General features: G+C 40.8%; 1 protein-coding gene across 5 annotated transcripts in view; it reads right to left on the bottom strand.

Annotated features, from left to right (window-relative positions):
- The window catches only part of SMCHD1 (structural maintenance of chromosomes flexible hinge domain containing 1), a 91,031-nt gene extending 67,613 nt beyond the window's left edge, over positions 1–23,418 (bottom strand). The window contains exons 1-5 of one of the 5 annotated variants that reach the window (XM_055799415.1): positions 23,129–23,418; positions 11,515–11,590; positions 10,905–11,066; positions 1,737–1,819; positions 1,498–1,628 (exon numbers count right to left, since the gene is read on the bottom strand). In XM_055799415.1, the coding sequence (XP_055655390.1) occupies positions 1,498–1,628; positions 1,737–1,819; positions 10,905–11,066; positions 11,515–11,590; positions 23,129–23,308 (632 nt within the window). In that variant the 5' untranslated portion in view covers positions 23,309–23,418. Of the gene's footprint in view, positions 1–1,497; positions 1,629–1,736; positions 1,820–10,904; positions 11,067–11,514; positions 11,591–13,077; positions 13,177–13,201; positions 13,352–23,128 lie in introns of those variants that run through there. The other 4 variants (XM_055799413.1, XM_013298422.3, XM_005236507.4 and 1 more) reach the window with 4 other exon arrangements.

The raw sequence follows: 23,418 nt of genomic DNA, 5'->3' as shown, positions 1-23,418 counted from the left end.
TACTAGTTTTACACTGAAGTTCAGATCAAAGAAAGGAAAATATCTGGCAGGGAGAACCCAACAGAAAAAGAAATTATTACTCTCTAAACTTTTCTCCATTGTTAACTGCAACAGGAACATGGTCAACAGGTCTGCGCAAGAGATACTGTGGTAACAGCAATTATACACCATTTTAATGGTAGAAGGTAAAAGGTGAATCCCTCAGTGCTCTCCCTTGGACCATAGCAAGATACTAACTGTGAAGCTGCTGCAAATGAAAATGGCTTACAAAGCAAGCCTGATCTTTCTGACATCACCCTTTCACAGAAATACTTTCAAGTCAGAATGGGAAATAATGCCAACTAACTAATAAACACAGTTTTGGAGAGACTACATATACCATCAATAATTTAATTCCATGTCTTTTAAGTTAGCTTTGATGTATGAACAGTCTTACCTAGTTTAAGTAAATAGTAGGACAAACACGTTTTAAAATCATAGCAGTCCCAAATGAAAACAAAATGTAGATGTTATCCTGGTATAATTTACAGCTATGCTCCCATTGAATGGTATCAACCCATAGTTTATACAGGTAGCTTAAAAATACTATACATTTCTACTGTTCCTAAATTCACCTATAGCAATTTCAAAAAGTAGTGAATTTTTTTGCAAATTACTAGACGACCCAGAATCACTTTTTACACACTTATCTCCAGCTGTTCTACTTGGAGATGCTTCCAATATAAAAAACCATCCTCCTCAGCCATATTATCATTTTCCACTACCCTGTTACTTTTTACACTAGTTTTTTCATAGGATAAATCAGTTATGTTTGAGGCTGTGATCCTCATCTTCATTTACTGTCCTAGGCTTAAGGCATTTAAAAAGTGACTAAAGTTCAAGAACCGTACATAACTGTTTCTCTGGAATTTTCTGCACTATAGAGTTAAGTCTGACTGTGCAGGTAGAAGATTTCTTGGGAACAGACTCAAAACTGTAAAATGAATTCATACAAGTAGCAAAATCTACCATATACCTCCACTTCTTCTTTAAATGCAAAGCATTCATTCTGCCTAGCCTCCTTCAAAAAATACAGGCATCTTCAGGTATAGTTATGCACTACATTGTACATGATCAAGATACAAAAACCCACCCAAACCCAGCCCTAAACCAAAACCCTGTATCCATTATAAAACATTCTAAATGTTACAATCCATTATAAAAAAACCTCTGCAGAATATAATGTCCCTAACAATATGTAGGCAAGTGAAAGACAGCTTAGAAAAGGCCACAGGAGTAATAAAAAATGTTCTCAGAGTATCATAACATTAGAAAAGCAGTTTTGTGTTATGAAGCTTCTCTTATTTCCTACCTAAAGAAAGTACATGTCTATTTATAGGTAATCATAGAACGACAGGTTTTAGCAAAGTGTTGGAATAGAGATTTGCCTTAAAATGATATTCTGTGAGCCTTTGCATAGTTTGCTAATCATTGTAAAAATGATGAAAACTTTCTAACCTCTCGAAGTCACCTTGTCTTGTAAACTTTGACAATCTATATACAGCCCAGTTGTTAAGCTGTTTAGAAGTCATTCCTCTTCCATTATCAATCACAGCAACAGCTGGTTTTCCTTGGGAGTCATCAAATAACTGTTTGGGGGGAAAAAAACAACAAACAAAAAACCAAAAACCAAGGAGCACCAGGAAAAAAAAAAATACTGCAAACTATGCCCGGAAAAAAGTAAAATTCCATCTTACCAATTTTATCTGTATGCTCCGAACACCAGTATTTTGGGACGTGGCTGACAGAGAATTGTCAACCAACTCAGCAAGGGCAAATGCTAAAGAAATTGAAGAAAAATAACTCTATTAACATCTTGTTCTCAAAAGACAGCACTCAAAAACCAGACACACACTCACAGTAGCTTCTTCTGAGCAACCAGGATAATACATTCCCTAAACACAGATAAGAACTAAGCACCATCATACCCATCAAAATTATACAACATCTTGATTTAAAAAAAAAATATATAATTTGCATATATACTTTATAAATTGTTTCATCACTTAATCTCCTATTTCTGTTGATGGCAATAACACAGTTACTGGATGGAACAGTGATGAACTAACAACAGGCTCCTTACCACAAAACAGACTTGTTCTTTTCCATGATTAGGAATAAATTTGTATAATTCATATGAAAGTCCAAAGTGTGTCAGAAACTGACTTTGACTTCTTAAAATACTATGGGGAGAATTAACTCACTGGAAAAAACTGAATGAAAATGTTGCGCAACACTCCATTCCAAAATAATGGTTATTTATTTACAAACCCCCCACAAAATTCTAAAAATGGTTGAAGAATTTAGTGAATGGTAAATACAACCAAAATTCTGTCAGATATGTGGCATTACACAGCAGAAATAGTCAGCCAAACTACCTGCAAACTTTGCTGTTTCTAAACATTAACACTTGGAGCCCTTATGTAACTAAAGGTAGAACCACCAAACTTCAGTGAAAAAATGCATTTAATTTTGGACAATAGCATCAAACTGGAAAAAAAAATACAGCATGTTTGGATTAATTCACCATGATTGATCAGCCGTAGTCAAGAATGTTTCCATGCAGTCTCTCTGATAAGGAAGTTGTATTCCCTACAATGTGCAAAGTTCTTCAGAATGTTACAGTGCAAGTTACTCTGGCCATACACTTCAGACATGCAAAAGAAAACCCTTGGGTATTAATATTATACAGCAACACTGAAGCATTCGCCACTTCCCTCAAGTTGTTTTTGAAATGTAAGTACAGTTCTCAGTTTCTTTGCAAATTTCTTCACTGCTAACAACAGGAGTTGAGCATCAGTTATGTAATCCATACCTACTATTTATTCCACATCAAAGAACAATGGCCCTTCATCAACACGTGAAACTGGTTAAGCATGCCCTTAGATGTTGTAAATAAAGAGCATCAGCTGCAGTACACTTACACTCAAAATTGTTATTTGTTCTTACAGTCAATTCTAGTACATAATAAACAAAAGTAAACCGTTTGATGTAGCCGTTTTGCGCATTTGAATTATTGGTGTGTTGCAGAATCTCATAAATTACTTCACTAGGGTCTCAAGGAGAGCATTAGTAACACATTCGGGAAAAAAATATAGCAGCAATGTCATTACAGAAATGGATGTAAACATTATTCTGTTTGTAGTCTTGAGGATTGTAGTCTCTTTAGGATTGAAGAGTTATGACCACAAATAGTACTAGAACTTTTGGACCATTTTAAAGGCTTTTGTGGTAGCAGTATGAACACATGTAGTACACTCAGAGCAGGAACCCTCCTTTTCTCTGTGTCACCTATTGCAGAGTACAGACAAGATCAAGAATTGACCTAAATGCTTATGAAAGATTTCTCACAAACACCTGAAGCTTGTTCACTCTCTTTTAGAGAGAATGATCATTGAAAACACTATAGCAAGCTGCTTTAGCAACAACATGACACAGTAAAATGTAGGAAGAAGTGTATTTTTCCCTTAGTAGTAGTAAGTAGCTCTACTACTAAAAAAAAATATCAATGGACTTCAAAAAGACAAGATCCCATATTTAAATCACTTATCTGACTCATCATTAAATATGCTTTAGGCTTTTGGGCAACAGTATGCAGAGAGAAAACAGCAAATCTATGTCAATGATACTGCCAGATTGACCCAAACAAATGTTTAAAGTGTTTTTAAACTACAGCAAGTTATAAAGAAACTTTGATAACTAGGCCCACTGATATTGACAGGCATGATCAAAGTCTTTTCCTCTCCTGTGGGTATACTTTCTTCCTGTTTCAATACTTCTGGAACACAAATAAATCTGTCAAAGATGCTGCTATACTGTACATTCAAACCATATCGTAAAACACAGTATTTTTAAGTGTGGATGGCAGATTTGACCCTGAAACAAAATCTCTTGTGTTATTCAGAGGTCATCACTGAAGTTATGTAAAAGGAAATGATAATAATTTGAGGCAACAGAAGTGAAAAATGTCTTTTACGAAGAAAAGGAGGGGGAAAAAAAAGAAATTATGTGAGTGATGTAAGAATTATCTACTGTAGAAAAGAAAAAAGGGAAAAATGTAAATTTCTATAGTGAAAAACAAGAAAGAATTTGTAAAACTGGGGAGGTTAGTTAAATCCTTACAAACAGTTAATAAAATACAGCCTTGGGAGAAGGAACAGCACTATAAATAGGTCAAGGTGGGGCACAACAAGATAAGCTCAAGGAGAACCAAAACTGTTAACAAGACCAAACAGAAAATTACTTGAACTATGTATGAACTATCCTAATCAGCATACTAAAGATCCACCCCCGAGAAAAAAAGAGCCCCCACTAACAAAGTCCCCTCCCCACAGGACATGCACAGTGAAAAAAAAAAAAAAAAGAACACTGTACCTTTAAATGGAGACAAGGCTTGGAAGAACCAATGAGAATTAGTGTGACTAAACATAATTGTAAACAGTTTTTCAAAGTGTATAATAACTTTTACTGTGTGTTAAGAGGTGTGCTAGCTTTGCGGATTTAATACCTAGCACCCATATCTGCGCAGACATGCAACGAACAAATATCAAGACCATGTGTGGATTGGCTCTTGTACACTGGATGAAGAACCCAGAGTTGAGATAACATGAGGAACTAAAGGAAAAATTAGTATCTGCATGCATTATCCTTTTTCATCTCATATTATTATTCTGAAGCCTGTTGAGAGAAGGAAAAACAGGTTTTCCTACCAAGGGAATGCTCAGCATTTCATGGGAGATAAGTGGTAGCAACAAATTATGTGAACACTTATAAGAAGTGCATTATTAAATTACTTCATATTCATAAAAGTCTTATGAGATGTAACAGTTAATTCTGTTTGTCAAACTGTTTGATTGCAGTACTGTTTACTACCATGAAAAAGTGAGAGTCAAGATTGTGAGGCAAATACTGGGGAATTTCTGCAATGTAGAAGAGTTACAGTCCTCAGTGTATAGTAATTTTATTTCTTGATTTAGTAATTTAAATTTTGCTTTAAAAAAACCAAATACCAAAACAGCAACACCGAAGCCAAAACTCTTTAAATGTGTAAAATATTTATAAACCAAAAACATTTGTTTTCTTGGCATACGAAACCATAAAAACAGAAGGAACTTCTTCAAATTCTACTGTTGACCTTAATGACCATATATTAACTTGCATTTAACTCTCAAACCTGTTTGTTTAAATGCTACCATAAGTAAAGCTAAATGGATAATACTTGACTCTGACTCTAAAAATACTCTTTTTATTCAAAGATGAGACTTTTTTTTTTTTTTTAAATAGAAGAATAGGGATTGGGTGCTTTGATAAAGTTATAGAAAAACAAATACAAGAAACACCTGACTACATATACCTCAAAGTTTAACAGTTTTAATACAAAGTGGTTATGGAAACTATAACTATGATAGAGGGCTAGATTTCTTCAGTTTTCTACCCTTCATCTCTCCATTCTTGCAGTATAGGCCCTTGCTCCCTGTATTTCAAGCTCTCATCATCTTCTTTGTTCCACTAGTTTTATTGTGCTAGTATTAGCAAAATAGTATTAACTCCTTGTCTAGCAATATTAGATATAAAAGAGAAACATGATGGAAAGTAGCAATATCCCTTGGTTTTGCAGCTAAATATCAAACAGCAGAAGGTTCTGTGTCCACACTGTTGCACTCAACACCTCACATCATCTTGACAACCCACAGAATGAAGTTTTCTTTCTGTTTGTTATTTTTCTGTCTCCATAGATGGGATGCATGTTTTTTGGTATATTTCCTACTTAAACCTTCAGGCTACTACTTACTCTGTGACTGAAAGGACGGAAATGGTTCCAGTTAACATGAATCTGGCAAAGCTAACCATATTTCTACCTGCAACTTTTGAAACATACGCATTTACCTAAAAATGCTACTACCATCACACTTTTCCCTCTATGAGTTAGCATTAATGTCTTGTAAACGAACAATAATCCATAGCATCATAGAACAATCCTGGTTGGAAGGGACCTCAAGAGGTCATCTGGTTCAACCTTTCATGGGAAAGGGAGCCTAGAAGAAATTATCCAGCACCCTGTCCAATTGCATCTTGAAAACCTGCAGTGATGGTTGTTCCATGAATGGTTGTTCTCACTGTATAAAGTTTCTTTCTTCCATTAAGATGAAACCTCTTCCCAGTGCAACTTGTATCCATTACCCCTTGTCTTCTTCATGTGGCTCCTTGTGAAGAAAGGGCCTCTGTTCTCTTTGTAGTTGCCCTTTAAGTACTGAAATACTGTGATTAAGTTTCCCCTGAGCCTTCCCTTTTCCAGGGAGAAAAGACCTAACTCCTTCAGTCTTTCCTCACCAGGCAGATTCTCCAACCCTTTGATCATCTCAGTGCTCTTCCTTTGGACCATTTCCAATCTGTCCCCATCTTTTTTAAACTGTGGGAACCAGAACTGGACACAGCACTCCAGGTGTGGCCTGACCAGTGCTAAGTGGGATGATGACATCTCCATCTCTGCTAGTAACACACCTGCAGATGCAGCCCGGGATCTGATTTGCCCTTGTTGCTGCAGCAGTGCTCTTGCTGACTCAACATTCAGTTTGCTGTCCACCAGGACCCCCCAAGCTGGCAAAGCTGCTGCCCAGCCACACAGACCCAAGCTTGTATTGGGCTCTTTGGTTATGTTGTCCCAGGTGCAAGACTTTGCACTTGTCTTTGTTAGAATTCATCAGTTCTTGCTTGCCCACTCTTCCAGCCTGTCCAGATCGCTTTGTAAGATGGTTTTCCCTTCCGATGTGTCCACCTCACCATCTAGTTTAGCATCAGCAGCGACACTGATAAAAGTCACACAAGAGAAGTATTTCATTCTACTATTTTTGTTCTTATTTCTCTTGTAGCCTCCATCATATATGGAAAACCACAGCTTTTTACAACAAATAACTTCAAAGTCCCTTGAACCTGAGATGAGAGTGGAGGAAGAAAAAATACATTTGCCAATAAAAAACAATCTGACAGGTAAAATTAGCAGAAAAGTCAAGCAGCTAGAGATCAGAGTAGCCTAAGATAAGATACTAACCAACTATCCCAGCTTAACCTCAGCATCCACAACATGCACCTCCCAGTAAGCCACAGCACATTTCAATGAAACACAACAGAGGAGCTAGGGGTATGATTTTACAGCATTTCATTTTCAGCAGAAAGAACTACTACTGCCCAGCTTGAAGATCTACCAGTGTGGCACAAATACAATGAGGAGGTATGGTATCTGCCAGCTTCATACGGTTACATTCTCCAAATAAACTGCCCCACTGTTGACAACTCTTTGCTATGAAATCAACAATCTTACGTGCATGAAGAGCAGAGGGAATAAAAAAGCTCTATATATCAAGAAAAGGAAAATGTAGGTTTGACACACACAAACCACCCTGATCCATCCACCAATCCTTATTTATCTACACCTTTGCAGCTTTCTCTTTTTTACTTTACACCCTTTTGGTACTTTGTTCCTCTGTTACAAGTTCTTGCCTTTGGTGAGCGTTTTCAGTAGTTGCCCTGGATGTCTCACAACAGCTGGTTGATCTCCAAAGACTACATCCTCAAAGAATAAAAGGAGTTCGCTCCACTGTGTAGAAACCCAAGTACATGTGGCAGAAGGCCAGAATTAACAAATAAGACTCCTGACCAAGTTCAAATGCTGATGGGAAGTGCACATAAGGCTGAAGAGGGGATGGGGTACCTAGGAGGAATACAGAGATACTGTCAAAAGTGCTGAACAACCAGTCAAGAGTAGTCATTATTCCTCTCTATCCAGTCCTTATGAGACTGCACTCTGAATACTGGGTCCACCGTTAGGTTTCTCTGAAAGAGACACTGAAATACTGAAGTGTGTCCAGAGGAGTCCTCCACATCATCAGAGGTCTTGAGCACCCAACATGCAACGAGAGGCTTGCTGAGGGAACTGGGATTGTTCAGACTTTAGAAGAGAAGGCTAAGGGAGACCTTAGTGCTGTCTTATTGCTAGAAGGGTGCAAAGATAAAGCCAGATTCTTTTCAGAGGTGTACAGCGATAGAACAGGAAGCAACGGACAAAAGATGGAACATGGAAAAATTAATTAGACAAAGATGTATTTATTTTATAATCAAATAGTAGAACGGGCTACAGGTTGTGGAATTTCTGCTCCTTCGAGATACTCAAAACTCAACTGGACCTGTCCAGCCACCTGGACTTTGCTTTGAGCAGCAGTTAGATGGCATGACCTCCAGAGATGTCTTTTGACCTAAATTATTCTAGGATGCCATATAATAGTTCCACATGTCCAAGATCAACCAATATTTCCCTGGAAAGTCCTTGTATGGCTACTACAGATAACAGTTACCATACACAGGCCTTCATTTTCAACAACATCAGGTTCAGCCATCAATTCAGTGTCACAAGGAAATGAAGTAGTAATTAGCCTTCCTTTACAAAAGTCTTGAGCTGAGCTAGAGAGGCAGAAGCATCAAGCTCAATTTAAGAAACATACATAGACAAGGAATGCTTAGGCTAGTTTGCACTGCTATACCTCAGTTTTGTTTTTACTTTTTGAACAAAATTAATAACAGCCTTAGTCAAGCAGAACCAAATGTATATGCCTGGAAAAATGAACTCCTGAGATCCATGATTAGCATAGAAAAAGTGAACAAGAGATAACGGACTCCTAGAATGGTTTAGGTCAGAAGGGACCTTCAAAGTTCATGTAGTTCCAACCAACCTGCCATGGGCAGGGGCATCAAGTAGATCATGTTACTCAAAGCCCCATCTAACCTGACCTTGAATGTTTCCATGGATGGGAAATCTACCATCACTGGGCAACCTCTTCCAGTGCCTTACCACCCTCATAGTGAAGATTTTCTTCCTTTTGTCTAATCTAGACCTACCCTCTTTCCGTTTAAAACCATTACCCCATGTCCTCTTAACACAGCCTTTGATAAAAGTTTTCTCTCTACTGTTCTTATAAACGCCCTTTAGGTACTGAAAGGCCACCAAAAGGTTTCTCTGGAGTCTTGTCTTCTCCAGGCTGAACAACCTCAACTCTCTCAGCCTGTCTTCATAGGACAGATGTTCATGCACTCTGATCATTTTCATGGCACTCCTTTGGACTTGCTCTAATGGGTCCATGTCTGTTTTTTGCTGGGGATCCCAGAGCTGGATGCAGCACTCCAGGCGGGGTCTCACGAGAGTAGAAGGGAAGTATCACATCCTTCAACCCGCTGGTCACGCTACTTCCTATGCAGCCCAGGATATTATTTGGTTTCTGGTCTGCAAGTGCCTGTTGCTGACTCACATCCAATTTTTGATTGACCAGAATCCCCAAGTCGGCCTCTGCAGGGCTGCTCTCAAGCCATTCAGTCCCAGTCTGCACTGATACTGGTGATTGCTCTGAGCCAGCTGCATGATCTTGCACTTGGCCCTGTTGAACTTCATGAGGTTCACACTGGCCCACTTCTCAAGCCTGTGAAAGTCCCTCTGGATGGCATCCCTTCCCTCATGTGTATCAACTGCACCACTCTGCTTGGTGTCACCGGCAAACCCTCTGAGGATGCACTCAATCCCACTGTGTCATTGATGAAGATACTAAATAGTACTGGTCTCAGTACAGACCCTTGAGGAACACCACTTGTTAGTGTTCCTCATTTGGACATGGAGCCATTGACTGCAAGTCTCTGGATACACCCATCCAGCCAATTTCTTACCTGTTGAACAGTTCATCCGTCAAACCCGTAACTCTCCAATTTAGCTACAAAGATGTTGTGTGGGACCATACCAAAGGACTTACAGAAGGCCAGACAGATGACATCAGTTGTTCTTCCCTTATCCATGACAGTCACTCCATAGTAGAAGGCCACTGGTTTAGTCAGGCATGCTTTCCTCTTGGTGAAGCCATGCTGGATGTCTCTAAACACCTCCCTGTCCATATGACTTGACATAGCTTCCAGGAGGACCAGTTGCATGACCTTACTTGGTACTGAGTCAAGGCTGAGTCATCCACAGTACCCAGAGTCCTCCTTTTTAAGAATGGGTGTGACGTTACTCTCTTTCCAGCCACTGAAGATTTTGCCTGACTGACATGACTTTCCAAATATCATGGAAAGTGGCTTAGTGGCTACATCTGCCAGTTCCCTCTAGACCCAAGGATGCATCTCATCAGGTCCCAAGGGACTTGTACATTCAGGTTACTCAGACACTCTTGAACCTGATTGTCTTCTACGAAGAGAGGGACTTCATTCCCACAGTCCCTGCCTCTAGATTAAGGGACTTGAGATTAAGTGGGAAGAACAACTGCAGTGAAAACCGAGGAAAAAAAATTTAGTACTCCAGTCTTTCCCATGTCAGTTGTCACTAGGTCCCCCCCTTTCATTTATTGGGGTGGTGGTGTACAATTTATTTTGTCCTCCTTCTCTACCGTACCCATAGAAACCCTTGTTATTATTCTTCTCATCCCTTACCAAATTTAGCTCCAGCTGTGCCTTAGCTTTCCTGATCCCATTCCTACATTCCCAGGCAATATCCCTATATTATTCCCAAGATGTGTGCCCCTGCTTCCACTGCCTATGCATTTCCCTCTTGTGTTTTAGTTTGACCAAGAGTTCCTTTCTCAGCCACGCTAGTCTCCTGCCTTCCCTGCCTGATTTCTTGCACACAGGAATCAATAGTTCTTGTGCTCTAAGAAGAAAAAGTCTTTAAATAGCTGCCAGCTTGCTTCTGCTCCTTTATTCCTCAGGGCTGTTAATTTTTCTTTTCTAGGCAAGACTATGGGTTTTTTCACCAGCTGTAACTAAAAAGTTAAATTGCTCATAATCACATTGCATTCATATAGACATCATTTACACAAGATTATTTGGCAAGTACTTACGCAAAGGATTTTGCCCTTCACTGGCATAGTACTCATACATGCCGCTTTTAACAAGTGTATCATAGTGGGGCAGGAAGTCAATTCGCTCCTTGGTTGCCAAAAGCAGCATTTGGTCAACTGACTGTAGCAGATACAAAGTAACTCCATCTTGAACAAGTTGGCCTGTAGTGAACATGAAATACAAAGTATACTGAAGAGCATTGCACCAGGCAACTCCTGCTCTCAAAGCCAGTTCAGGTTTAGCCTCAAGTAATCTATTTTCCTAGACATGGACCAGTCAGCATCCCAGCAACATTTAATTTAAAATCTTTGCACATTTCCAAGCTTAGTAATGCAAGTTCTCCCAGGTGATATATATTTACATGTATTTTTCCCCTATCATTTACAGAATTTGTGATGGAAGATAAAAAAATAACCTTGTATAACTGTCATCATTACTAATGAGTTGTTGTTAAAAACTTGTTCGTGAAAGTCAAATTTGCACCAATTCTTGGAAAACTACTCTAAGATTTGTACTACAAGTTAATTATTGCACATCATAAACAATCATGTGGTCTTTACAATCAATATAAGACATATCCGTATTTATTTTGCCATCTAAGATACTCACTGAAGGTGTGTTCTGTAATCTCCTTCCTGTTTGTTGTGGTGATAACAAAGTTTTCATCAGTAGCTATGCCAAATGCCTACAAAAAATTGGATGCTATTCAGTTACGATAATTAAGTACTCCATAAAGTATTCATATATATATATATATATAAAACCCCTGTCTTTCTAGTCATTTTGCCACAAACTACTGAGATTTAACCAAGTATTTTTCTTGTATTAACTCAGAACACAGTTAATTCTAGAACTTCACTTTACTTGCTTTCTCAACTCAGCCAAAACTGCCTGTATGAGAGCAGTTTGGTTTTTTACCTGCTTAAAATATATCCTAGAGAGAAATATCAATTTTAAGGAGGAGGAACCGTCTTATGGGTAATCACCCTGAGGGCTGAAGAATGAGACTGAACAGCACTTCAGACTGTGCAACTACAACAGCAATAGTCATGATTTAGAGGGTGTCCCATATTTAATCGCAGTCTTTTGACATGTTCAACCAACCAAAGCTTCTTAGTGTTGGATACACATTTAAGTCTTTCTTCTTCAATTATATGACATATTTAAAGAGAAAATAACAAAGATTTCTTTTAGAAAATTCATTACCATTAAAACACTTAAGTATATTCTTCTAAACCTAAACAATCTTCACCACTTTGCTGCCTCCAACTTTTCAGTAAGTTTCTGTAGCTTTGGACTTTTTCTCCTGCTTTCTACATACATTTATATGCCCCTACACCTGCCCTTATTTTTGCATCCTGACATCTAACACTGACCTCTTTCTCAAAAAAATAAATATCTGTATTTTTCTTGTGCCTTTCCAGATCTTTGAAACTTAAGTAAAAGTCAACTCTGGTCATACCTAACTCCATCAACCCCTTCAGTCCTGCAGTCATGACTCCAACAGGTGCTTTCTGCACTTTTAGTCAAGATTCTTCCCTGAAGCTCCTGCATTCCCTGTTGCAGTCTGCCCTCATCATTTTCCACACCTCTTGCTCTCCATCCCTAGTACTCAGATTCACAAAAATATTTTTAAAACATTGCTTTAAGTTTCATTAGAAGTCTGCTTTCCATCCTTCAGTTACTTTCTCCCTATCCTTCAGTTACTTTCTCCCTAGCTGCAACTATGTTAAATAGACAGTAACTATCAACAAAATTGTCAAATTTCTCATAGCACTTGGTGCAAGTGAAACAAATGGAGATAGCAGGAAGAGACTAGTGTACAGACTTAAGAGTCTGGAGTAATTATTACTTTTTAACTTCTACATTCAGATTACTTCAATTTAAGCTCTCACATTACACAAATTTCCACATGGCAAACCTGCACAGAAAAAAAAAAAAAAATTGCTCAGAGCAAGAAAAATAAGCAATAAAAAACATGGCAACTAGAAAACTAACATCCTGCTGTACCATTCGAGGTTAACGGTCAATACAGAATAACTGGAGAGTTTCACACGTGAAAGCAAGGATAAGCATCTTTCCCCCCCCCAGGCATAATTACAGTTTCCCAGTTTTCTTTACCTCCCAAAAGCTCTTCCACCCTCAAAACCTTAGGAAGAATGCAGTATTTACTTTAAGGCAGCAAGAAGTTACGATGAAGTAGTGCATGCACAAGACAGCAGTCTGCTAACTGAGCGGAGGCAGCTCCTCCTTCTGGTCCTTCCCACATTCCAGGCTGAGCCTCAACTAAACCTACCGCAACAGCCTTGCAGGCAGAGCTACACCTGCATTTCTTGGGGGAGCCCAGCATTACTGCGTCTACTTGCAGCAGGTCCTTTCCACTTAGCAACAAATGGCTGGCATTTCGAGATAAGCTACTGGGCAGGTTCATGGACCAAGTCTGGCAGTCCTAACTACAGATAACCTGTTTTTCTTGTCTGTGCCAGAATTTAAGAGGCAGCAGCCCTTCTAAACTTTGGTCGACTTTTGGAAAATTTCTCAGTTTGAAAGCTTCACTTGTATATGAGACCTATTTGTTTTACTTCCTTCCTCTCTCTGTCCTACACTCTTAGTTATCCCAGCCCCTGCCTCTTCCTACTATGCCATGTAGAAGTGAGGTGGCAGCACAGTTGTCCCATTACATGGATGTGGTCTTCAGGAAGGTGAACTGGTCATTCCTGAATAAAAGTGAACCTAGTGGGTAATTTACTTGAACAGTTGATGATGTTTCATTTAATTCTGACAATGTTTGGTCAAGTTTTTAATTTCTCACTAAGATTCTTGCATGTAAGAGACATGGCATCTTCTGTTGATTTGATATAAAATTCAGGTTTCACTGGCATTGTACCCTTTTTCAAATAAGCACTTAAGATGCACCCAATTCTTGACTTCAGAAAACTCACACGACATTCAGATTATAAATCTGTTGGTTATTCTTTTTCAAATTGTCTAGATGCACAATCATGTCTAGCTTCTGATGTCATCAAAATCTTGACAAGTACAATAGAATCACTATACTTAGAAAATGCCTCTGCACATTCACAGTGAAAGCACGTTTGAAGGTTATTGTGTTAAAACAGCTAGGCAGAAAGCTTTTGGTTTTTTGCATACAAAAGAACAAGACTTTGGGGAGAAAAGAGAGGCAACCTCCAAATTAATCCACAACCTAGGTGAAAAAAAATGAATAATAATTGTATGTTCTCTAAAAACAGACATCAAAAGTCTGTACCAAAAGTACATCAAAAGTCAAGGATTCCTACGCTATTGGTTACATATGACACTATGTGCAAACACAAAAGTCAAAATGTTACAAAGATGAACAGCTGTATGCACACCAAAAGAGAAAAAAGCTACCTAAAAGCTAAAAAGTATAGATGATGAACCAAATTTTTGAATAATCTGGGAAAACACCCATAGCTGTTTAGTAAAAGCCATTCAATTTGTTTGCTAAGGTACATTTGAAGGTGTGGTGAGTTACACTGCAGGGTTTTGGCGCCAGAGAGCTGTAGGGGTGACCAGTGCAGGAGGAGGCCATGAATTGCCCTGAGCAAGACACAGTCAGTGCCAGATAGTGCTCAAACTGATGGAGCAGCCCACTGCATGCCAAAATTTCAACCAGAAGGGCACATGGTGCTTCTGCTCAAACATACTGGGGAAGAAATAAATGAGATCATGGAGAAGCCACAGAGAAGACACTGCTTGTGACAGACAAATGGAAAGGATGTGCTCCATGCTAGCGCAGGGATGGCCCCGAAGGTGCTGGGGCCCATGGTAGATCCATGTCAGGGCAGGGAATTTCCCTGCTCTGTCCTCCTATTCCCACAGGGCTGTGACCTTTGGACAAGCCACCAGAGCAGAAGAAAACTGGTAAAGAGCAGCACAGGAAACCCTGCACGTGGCCACCCTGACCTCTTGTACTGCCTGTTGCCTAACCAAAGGAATTGGGCTTGACTGAGCGTTGTGCACAGGACGAACAAGGGAAGCTTAGACTAGGAATGGGGGGAGAGAGATGTATGACAGATTAGCTTCCCCCCCCAATCAATAATCAAAAGTTTGTGTTAATTTACAATCAGTTAAATTAAGAAAAATTCCCTGAGTCAAGCCTGTTTTGCCACAGCAGGATGTCAGTCATTTTACCTATGAAGTGATACATTAGCCAAAAAGCTGTCTTTGTTCAAACAAAAGAAATGCATTCTTTATAAACTGGAGGCTCAGTCTGGAGCGCTGCCTATATTTCATGATACATAAATAAAGCTAATATCTCTCAATTTGTTGGTGGATGTTTATGACACGAGATCAAGATAATGCTATAAGAGCTTAAAACAGCCAAACAAATGCCAGATGCCCAAGAAGCTTTCAGTGAAACAATTTACAGGTACAATGTATGACAGCATGAATGAACTGTAATCTTTCTAACCCTGAAATCTGAACCAAGAAGCAAGGTTCAATTTATATACTTGCTTCAGTTGCAGGTTTTCTTTATAAACTAAAAAAAACCCAAAACTCTCAAAACAGAACACAAGCCCACAAATCACAGACAACTCCTCAGCAGCTAAGACTCCTTCCCAAGAGGCCTCAGTTTCTTTTCGCTTTCACATATGAGCACATAAGCACCAAAGCAAATTTTGCTGCTATTTGATGTGAACACACACTGTGAGGCTTACCTGGCTAGTAACCCAACTAGAACACTTCACATGAAGTCAGCATAGATTTCACCTCTAGATCTACCATCTATTTTTGTTCAACAACCAAACGTTCAACTTCATGTGCATACCACCACAGCTTGCAATAACATGGATAGGCTTGAAGTAGTAAGTGAAGTAACACAATGTAAGCACAGAATCACTGGTCTGCTTCCAGTGGTCCTCCAAGGCTATTACCATGAGCTAGTAATTTCTGGTGCTGACTTTTCAAACTGAAGGAATGAACAGTCTCACACGTGACTGACACAAAATAGTGAAACCAAAAAACAGTATCTTTAGAGAAAACATTTAACCCCTTGCAATCCAAACTTTTCCAACACAAACAGTTGATCCCTACAACAAGCAACTTCCATACGCTTAAAAATTCTCTGCCTCCTCCTCCTATAGTAACCGTTCCCAGCAGGCAGATGCACAAGAATGTTGTAAAGAATGTGCTTCAGAGCTTGGTGAGGTAACCAAGGGATAACAGAGAATTAACAGCCATGCAGCTGCCTTCCACAATGTGGCACCTAGCTCCGAAATAGTTTTCTGGCTAATATAACTGTATTGCCAGTGCAAACCTCTTAAACGGGACCTGAACTGTATTAGTTAAATGTAAAGAAATCTGTCAATGGCATTTTCAATGCTGTCCATTACAGCTGCTCATTTTCACAAGACTTATCAACACAACTCAGCTCCTTAATGTGATAAAAAGCAATACAGCTTTACTTGGAGTATTTCACTCCTTTGCAGGAACTTGTTCAGGAATCTAAAAAAGAAACCTAAATACCACATACAAACTCTAAGAGGCCTGCAGCCTTCTGTAACTTTGTATGTGATTAACTCAATGTCCCATGCTATTTGCTAATTTTTCACCTAAAGATACACATTTATCAGTTAGCTATACTGCTTTATGTCACATTTAAAATTATCAGTTCAGATTTAGAGAAAATCTCTTAGATCAACAAATTAATGAAACTATAAGGAAAAAGGATTTTATTCTCAAATCACAGATTTTCAAACCAAGAACTGTCTTTCAGTAGTGCTTGGGGATACTGAGATATTTGTATCATCTCAGTTATTCATACAACTACATAACACTAAAGTCATTCACACAAATCAGCAAATACAAAACCTAAGTTATAAGCAGATAGAGTGGAGACAAAAACTTTGCTGGAAGTTGAGAACAACCGAATGTAACTCATAAGAGTGCTAATTAAATAAACTTTTCCAGTCCACTGTTGGGTCAGCTAGCCTCAACATGACAATAACCTGCTGAGGATCTGGTAGCAAAGATCTGGTACTGAGCACTCATGGCAGCAGAGCAAGTATGATAACAATAATCTTTAATCATAATCTGAACGAGCTTGCCTAATGTCAGAGCACATGATATACACAGATATACACAGAGTATATGATCTTTGGACACCAACAGAAAGGGGATCCAAAAGTGTCTAGAAAAGCAGTTGTATTCGAAGAAACACAGAAATTATTTCTAAGCATTTCTTGGAGCTCAAAGCAAAGAGCTGTATATTACAGAAACAAAAGAACACCCAGTAGCCCTTTTCTTCTGGGCACATGGTCACTAGAGACAACCTACAAACAAAACCCGGTAGTGAACACCAGTGTTCTGAAACATTTTCCAGCCATCCTTTATTGATGGAGTCATCTCCATCTAATGAACTAATTACAGAAGATGACATTTGCAGAACTGTTATGTGTCATCTTCTCTTATCCTACCTAAAAGCTTCACTACTTTCAGAAGTTCAGTTGATACACTTCTAAATATTTACAAAAAGATACCATGAAAAGGTGTTAGGATGTGAACAGATGGTTCAACAGAAACACTAAGAACACTGCTGCCTGTCACATGATCCAGTAATAGAAGAAGTTTTTATGCAGTACCTTAAAGTAAAGCTTTACGGTAATTTTGGTGGAAAAACGGGGACAAGAAGAGAGGGACATTGCATCACAAGAAACCATATAACTCATTGTTCTGGACAAGATTTCATAGATCTAGGTAACTCACACATCTTTTCAAGATTTGCAAGACTTAACAAGTAGAAAGAAGCTGGGCACCCTAGAATTCATGCAAAGAGCACGCGGTCATCACTAGACTTGTTCGGAGTCTAGACAAATACTTTCACAGACCTTCATAAGCTACTGTGTCTAAAAGCACAACCACAAATATTAATGAGTGCAGCTATCAGCCAAAATTTTGACATCAACTCCATACAGTTTCCACCATGAAAATACTTTGTATGGCATCACTTTAGTTAAAATTACAAGAATTCCAAAGCCACTCTTCAAAAGCAAAAAGTATTTGGTCACACCTAAGAAGGTGCACCTGGGTAACTAATGCTGAGGGAATGCAGATACTCTGCATTTGACCATACTGCCAGCACTCAGATTTGAGCAGGAACTTAAGAACAACAAAGCTTCCAAATCAGTAAGCACATAGTAAGATAGTAACTAAGTGCACAAAGGTATGCAAACTGCATCTTTCTTCCCACAGAAATGTCAGTAACAAACATGACAATACACAAGCATTCCAGTGAAGCCTGAAATACAATACAAGTTTTGGAAAAAAACTCACAATATTGTTGCATCTTACACTTACCTTACAGTACCTCCAACAGTTTATTTAAGAATCAAGGAAAAACTTGTTTCCTGCACACATGTAATGTTTACAAATCTATTTTTACTTTCCAATTATACAGAATCTTGGGAAGTGAGTAAATGAACATAGGTTCATAATATAAAAATATAATTATTGCAAGATGGATTGATTTCATCATTAAGAATGGAAGTACTTTTATTGAGCAAATTTATCAGAACAGTTATCTCAGGAAATAATCCGAATACCTCAAATACATTTAAGAGTTACCCTCTGGTGCTACAAACACCAGAAGTTGCTAATATCTTTTCACTGATCTCAAATAATTTCATTAGACATTATTCATTAGGCACTGGCAAGCAAATATTCACAAAAAAAATATTTACACTTATTTCTTGAGTTTCCACCACAGCTATGCTTCTTCTCCATATTCCCTCAATGAACATCCTTTTTTGCTTCTTAGCTTACTGATATACTGGCAAGATCATCTGTTTAAATACTAGGTAGACTGTTAGGATACAATGGGAATCTCAACAAAAGATGTGACAAAAGATCAAAAGCAAAATATTTTGGTTTATTGCCATGTCTGAATTTTGAGTATTTACTTGAATTACAGTTATTTACTTTCCATACAAATTACAGATCTGTACTTCCTATATATTTCTTCAAACAAGGAGGTCACAACAATGATGAAGTTTCATAAGAATTAAAGCAGCATTTAGCAACGCGTTCAATTCCCATTTAAGTAGTAACACCAGCTCTCCTCAGACTGGTACTTCACCTCAAAGCCTCCCAAAACCCCCTTCACACATAGCAAAACTTCTGTGCTGTTTTCAACACAGATACTTTTCTGCTTTAAAAGGACTATGACTTCTCTTAAGTGCCTGGAAGGATTCCTATGAGCTTAGCAGCAAACTGGAATGCACCAGCTTCACCGTGCACCTGGACAATGTGAGCAAAAGATCTAGGAAAAGCTGCCAACAAAGTTTAGCTCCATTCTGCTCACTGCAGGTAAGTATTTTCCAGTTATATGCTCAACATCAGGACAAGCAGTGGGGCATATATCTAATACAAGACAACAGCAAGGTGTACAAGCAATAGCAATCCCAAGAAGAGATAAAACTCCATATTTAATTCACTTATTCACTTAAACTTCATGGTTCTGTGGACTGAAGTTACATGACTGTGCCACATATGCTTGACAGTGCTCAAATGGAATAATCAAGCACATAGATCATTGTTTATTAGGAGGTTTCTGCTTTAATATTAAAAAAAAAACCACTAAAAAAACCCAACAACACAACTTACACACACACACACTCAGAAGGAAAGGCTAATTTCTCAGTATATAAAGCTACATCCAACCACACTGCCATGCATAAACTTGTTAAGGGGCAGTGAAAAAATTTCACAAGGTGACAGCTATTTGCTTCCAAAACAAAAAACCCCAGTCTCAAAAATTAATAAAGACTATTTTAGTAATAATGGAGTAACATTTTATATGACTACAGAGAGGCCACGAATCACTCCTAGATCAACCTCTCAGTGGCCGAATCTCTTGTTCTCAAGAATCAGTTATTTTACTACACAAACAGGAAAACAGCACCCTAAGACCATGCCTTCAGGCATTCAAGTTATTTTCAGCTCAGAATCATCAGATACTGCCATCAGGTTTAACTTCATTATTTATTCACATTTACATTCTCCTTTGACTCCTACACATCTAGTTATATCCAAAGGAATTCTCTTACATCACAGGAAGTTGTTCACAGCAGGAACAGTTCCAATAGCTTAGTATTTCTGGCGCCCTTGCCAGAAATTACCACCCCCACAGCCTGCTGGCAGACAGGAAAACATACACACACCTTCGCTACTACAGTAGAATCATTCAGTCGCATGATGAACTGCCAGTGAAAGTTGATTTAAAGCTGAGCCTGTAGTGAGGCTGAGCCACCAGACAGGATACTCATGGAAACAACCCTACTAGATATGCAGCATTTGCCTGATCAAGCACTCAGATGGTATCTAGTAGCTTTAATTGGAAAAAAGCAAGTACAACATTCCACTTCATCTCTGAACAGTTCAAAACTTGCTTATTAAAATAATCTTTCTTCCTGAACTTTCATCACTTCTCTGACACATTTTCAGCACCATGAAGTGGGGAAAGGCTGTTCCACTCAGGTGCCTAATGCGTTCACCATGTTTTTTCCTGGAAGTAGTTAGCAGCAACTTTCAAGATACCAGAAATCCAGCACTTTGGAGTACAACACACTGAGAAACACAAATGCACAAAGCTCCCAGAGGTATCAAGATGCCAGATCATTCTTCAAGAAGCCTAATGAGAACCTGTACACTGCGGGTGTGGGAGACATCAAACTTCCTGGACCTCAGCCTGCATACTTTTCACTGTACCAGCACTTACTGGTCCTGTCAAACCGTCTGTCCCAGCACACTTTCAGAGTTAGATGCCCCACATATAATGAAATCTCTTAGGCACAGAGAGTCACCAACTGAAATTAGATGCCTCTGACTGAACTCACAGATAGTCAACATGATACCGGTGAAGGCCTTTCTCTAAGGGAATGATCATGTGAGCTTCATGTTGCACAAGTTCATAAAAGCACTGACTATTATCCTTAACACCCCAAAACAGCCACCAGGACTGGCAACAGAGATTATGGTGTTGACATGGTAAGAAACTATACTTAAAATTTTACTGTCACAGGCACCAAATCCAAACACATCAAGCTCTGCTTTGCAGTGCCAGACTTCTCAAATGCTATGTTGCACATCTGAGCAGTCTGGCTACTGGCATTAAAGTACCGACCTCACAATGTCAGTATGTTTTTAAGATAAGAAAACTCTAAAGCTGTTTGTACCCAAGATTTGCTACATCTTGTGATTACGGCTTATTTCTGTACCAGACTGCAAATATGCCAAATGCTCAGTGAACTACTGAACACCATGAGGATGCGTAGAAACAGAAGTCACTGGAGTGCACAGCATATATAAAAAAAGCCACGAAAAGAAAGACTCCCTTGTCTGTGACAAGTTGCAAATCAGTGTTAACCTCAGCCCATCAATTAATTACAAAAGCTAAGAAAAAAGATGGGTTAATCATCAACGTATTTTCCCTGAATACTGAAAATATGAAGTATCTTTGCAATTCATCCACTAGACACAGTTGAGATGGGATCCATTAAGGCAACTCTTGGAAGAAATCACATAATACTCATATTTCCTCATAGGAGACACCAACCCTACAATGATGCACCATTAAATAGGAAGTTGGTTCTTACAAGGCCATGAACCCACCCCACTAACTTCTCAGAATGTTACACTGCATTGCATAGAGCAGGGGTCCTCAAACTACAACCTGCGGGCTGGATACGGCCCCCCAGCGTCCTCAATCCGGCCCCCGGTATTTACAGAACCCCCCTGCCCAGGGTTGGGCGGGGGGGGAGAAACCAAGCAGCCGCAGATGGCTGCCTGCCACTTCATCTGCGCGCTGGCCCCCTGGTTAAAAAGTTTGAGGACCCCTGGCACAGAGTGTACCGATTTCTTTATTTCACTCAGTTACTTGTTTCTTCCAGTCTTCTGAACTTTAGGGCTGCTGATCAGATCAATGGATGTGCTAACACTCCATAGCCATGTTACTGCCGAGTAACAGACTCGGCACCTCTAATGGAATATGAATATGCCATTTTGAAGACTGAAGCAGAACTGTGCAAGGAGGCAGTTATGTGTGACAGCTACTCCTGCGGACATTGATAACTCAAAGCTTACGTGGCAGTAGGAAACCATTACATGAAACTCTATCCAGACATAGAACAAGTGAAGCAAATTCCCCCAAGAATTTACATCCTAGACAACAAAGTGCAAATTACACTGGATAAAGAAACTAAGACAGGATGTTTTATCAGACTAAATCAGCGCACAGTTGACAGCTGATTTTCCTGTGCGCTTCACAATATAAAACACACGCAGGCAACGAGCAGCTTTATAGCATTTATTACTCCCTCAGAAAACTAAACCATGGCGGGAAGTGAGCGATGCCTACTGGTATCACTAACAAACTAAAGCAAACCGCCGGCGCGCAGAAGGCGACCTCTACCGCCAGGAGGCCTGAAGACAGGGAAAGTTCTCGCTGCTCGTAACGAACGCAAAGGGGACTGACAGGGTCGCGAGCCCGCAAAGACCCGGCCAGGGAAAGCATTCGAACGGCTGCCACGGCCGCCGGCTCCGCAGAGAGGCAGTTACGGGGCTCAGGGTGGGAAGCGAACGGCGCTCATCGCCGCCGCCGCCAGCAGAGCCCCCGCCGGTCCGGCCCCCGCCGCGCTGCACCGTGCCCGAGGACGCGGCTCCGCGCCGCCGCCGCCAGCTCCCCGCGCGAGGGAGCTCGCGAGCCGCCCGCGCTCTTCCCGCCCGCCGCCAGGGGCAGCTCCCGCCGCCGCCCCGCACGGCCGTTGGCGGCGCGGCGGGCCCGGAGCCCGGGGGAAGGGGACGCCAAGGCAGCGGGCGCGACCCCTCCTCGACGTCCGTCCGCCCGTCCCGGCAAGAAAGTTCGGGGCAGGGAGGCGGGCGCGGCCCGCGCCCCCCGCCGGCAGGCGGAAGAGGCGGCCTCTCCCTTCCGCCCGCGGCCGCCCAACGGCCCCCGGCCGGGGCCGGGCCCCCCTCGCACGTGAGGCGGCGGCACGTGCCGGTCAACCCCCGGCGCCGCGAGGCCCGGCCGCGCACACGGGCGGGTGGAACGTCGGCGGCGACTGTTAGCGCCCCTCGGCCGCGCCTGCCCCCGCCGCCGGGGGGGAGCGTTAACGGCGCGGCCGGCCCCGCCGTCCCGCCCGCCGCCGTCGCCCTTGCCGCGACCCCCCCCCGCCCCCTGCACCTGGCAGACGGCGTTGCGGAAGCCGCGGTAGCTGTCCTTGCCGTAGCTAAGCACTTTCTCGTCGGGGTCCGCCTGCTCCTGGCGCCGGTCGAAGAGAAACACGGTGCGGTCGCTGCTGCCGCGAGGCGTCAGCGACACCGGCCTGCAAGCTCCGCGGCTGCCTCCCGCCGCTGCTGCCATGTTGGGAAACCGCGGAGACGGGGAACCGTCCCGTAGTGATAATGGCGGCAACGGCGGTACCTACTGCCTGGCCCGCGAGCTCCCCCGCCTGGCGCTGCCCGGCGCGCGCG

Source organism: Falco peregrinus, chromosome 3 (assembly GCF_023634155.1).
Source record: "Falco peregrinus isolate bFalPer1 chromosome 3, bFalPer1.pri, whole genome shotgun sequence".
NCBI lineage: Eukaryota > Metazoa > Chordata > Aves > Falconiformes > Falconidae > Falco > Falco peregrinus.
This window is presented reverse-complemented; position numbering and strand designations above follow the sequence as displayed.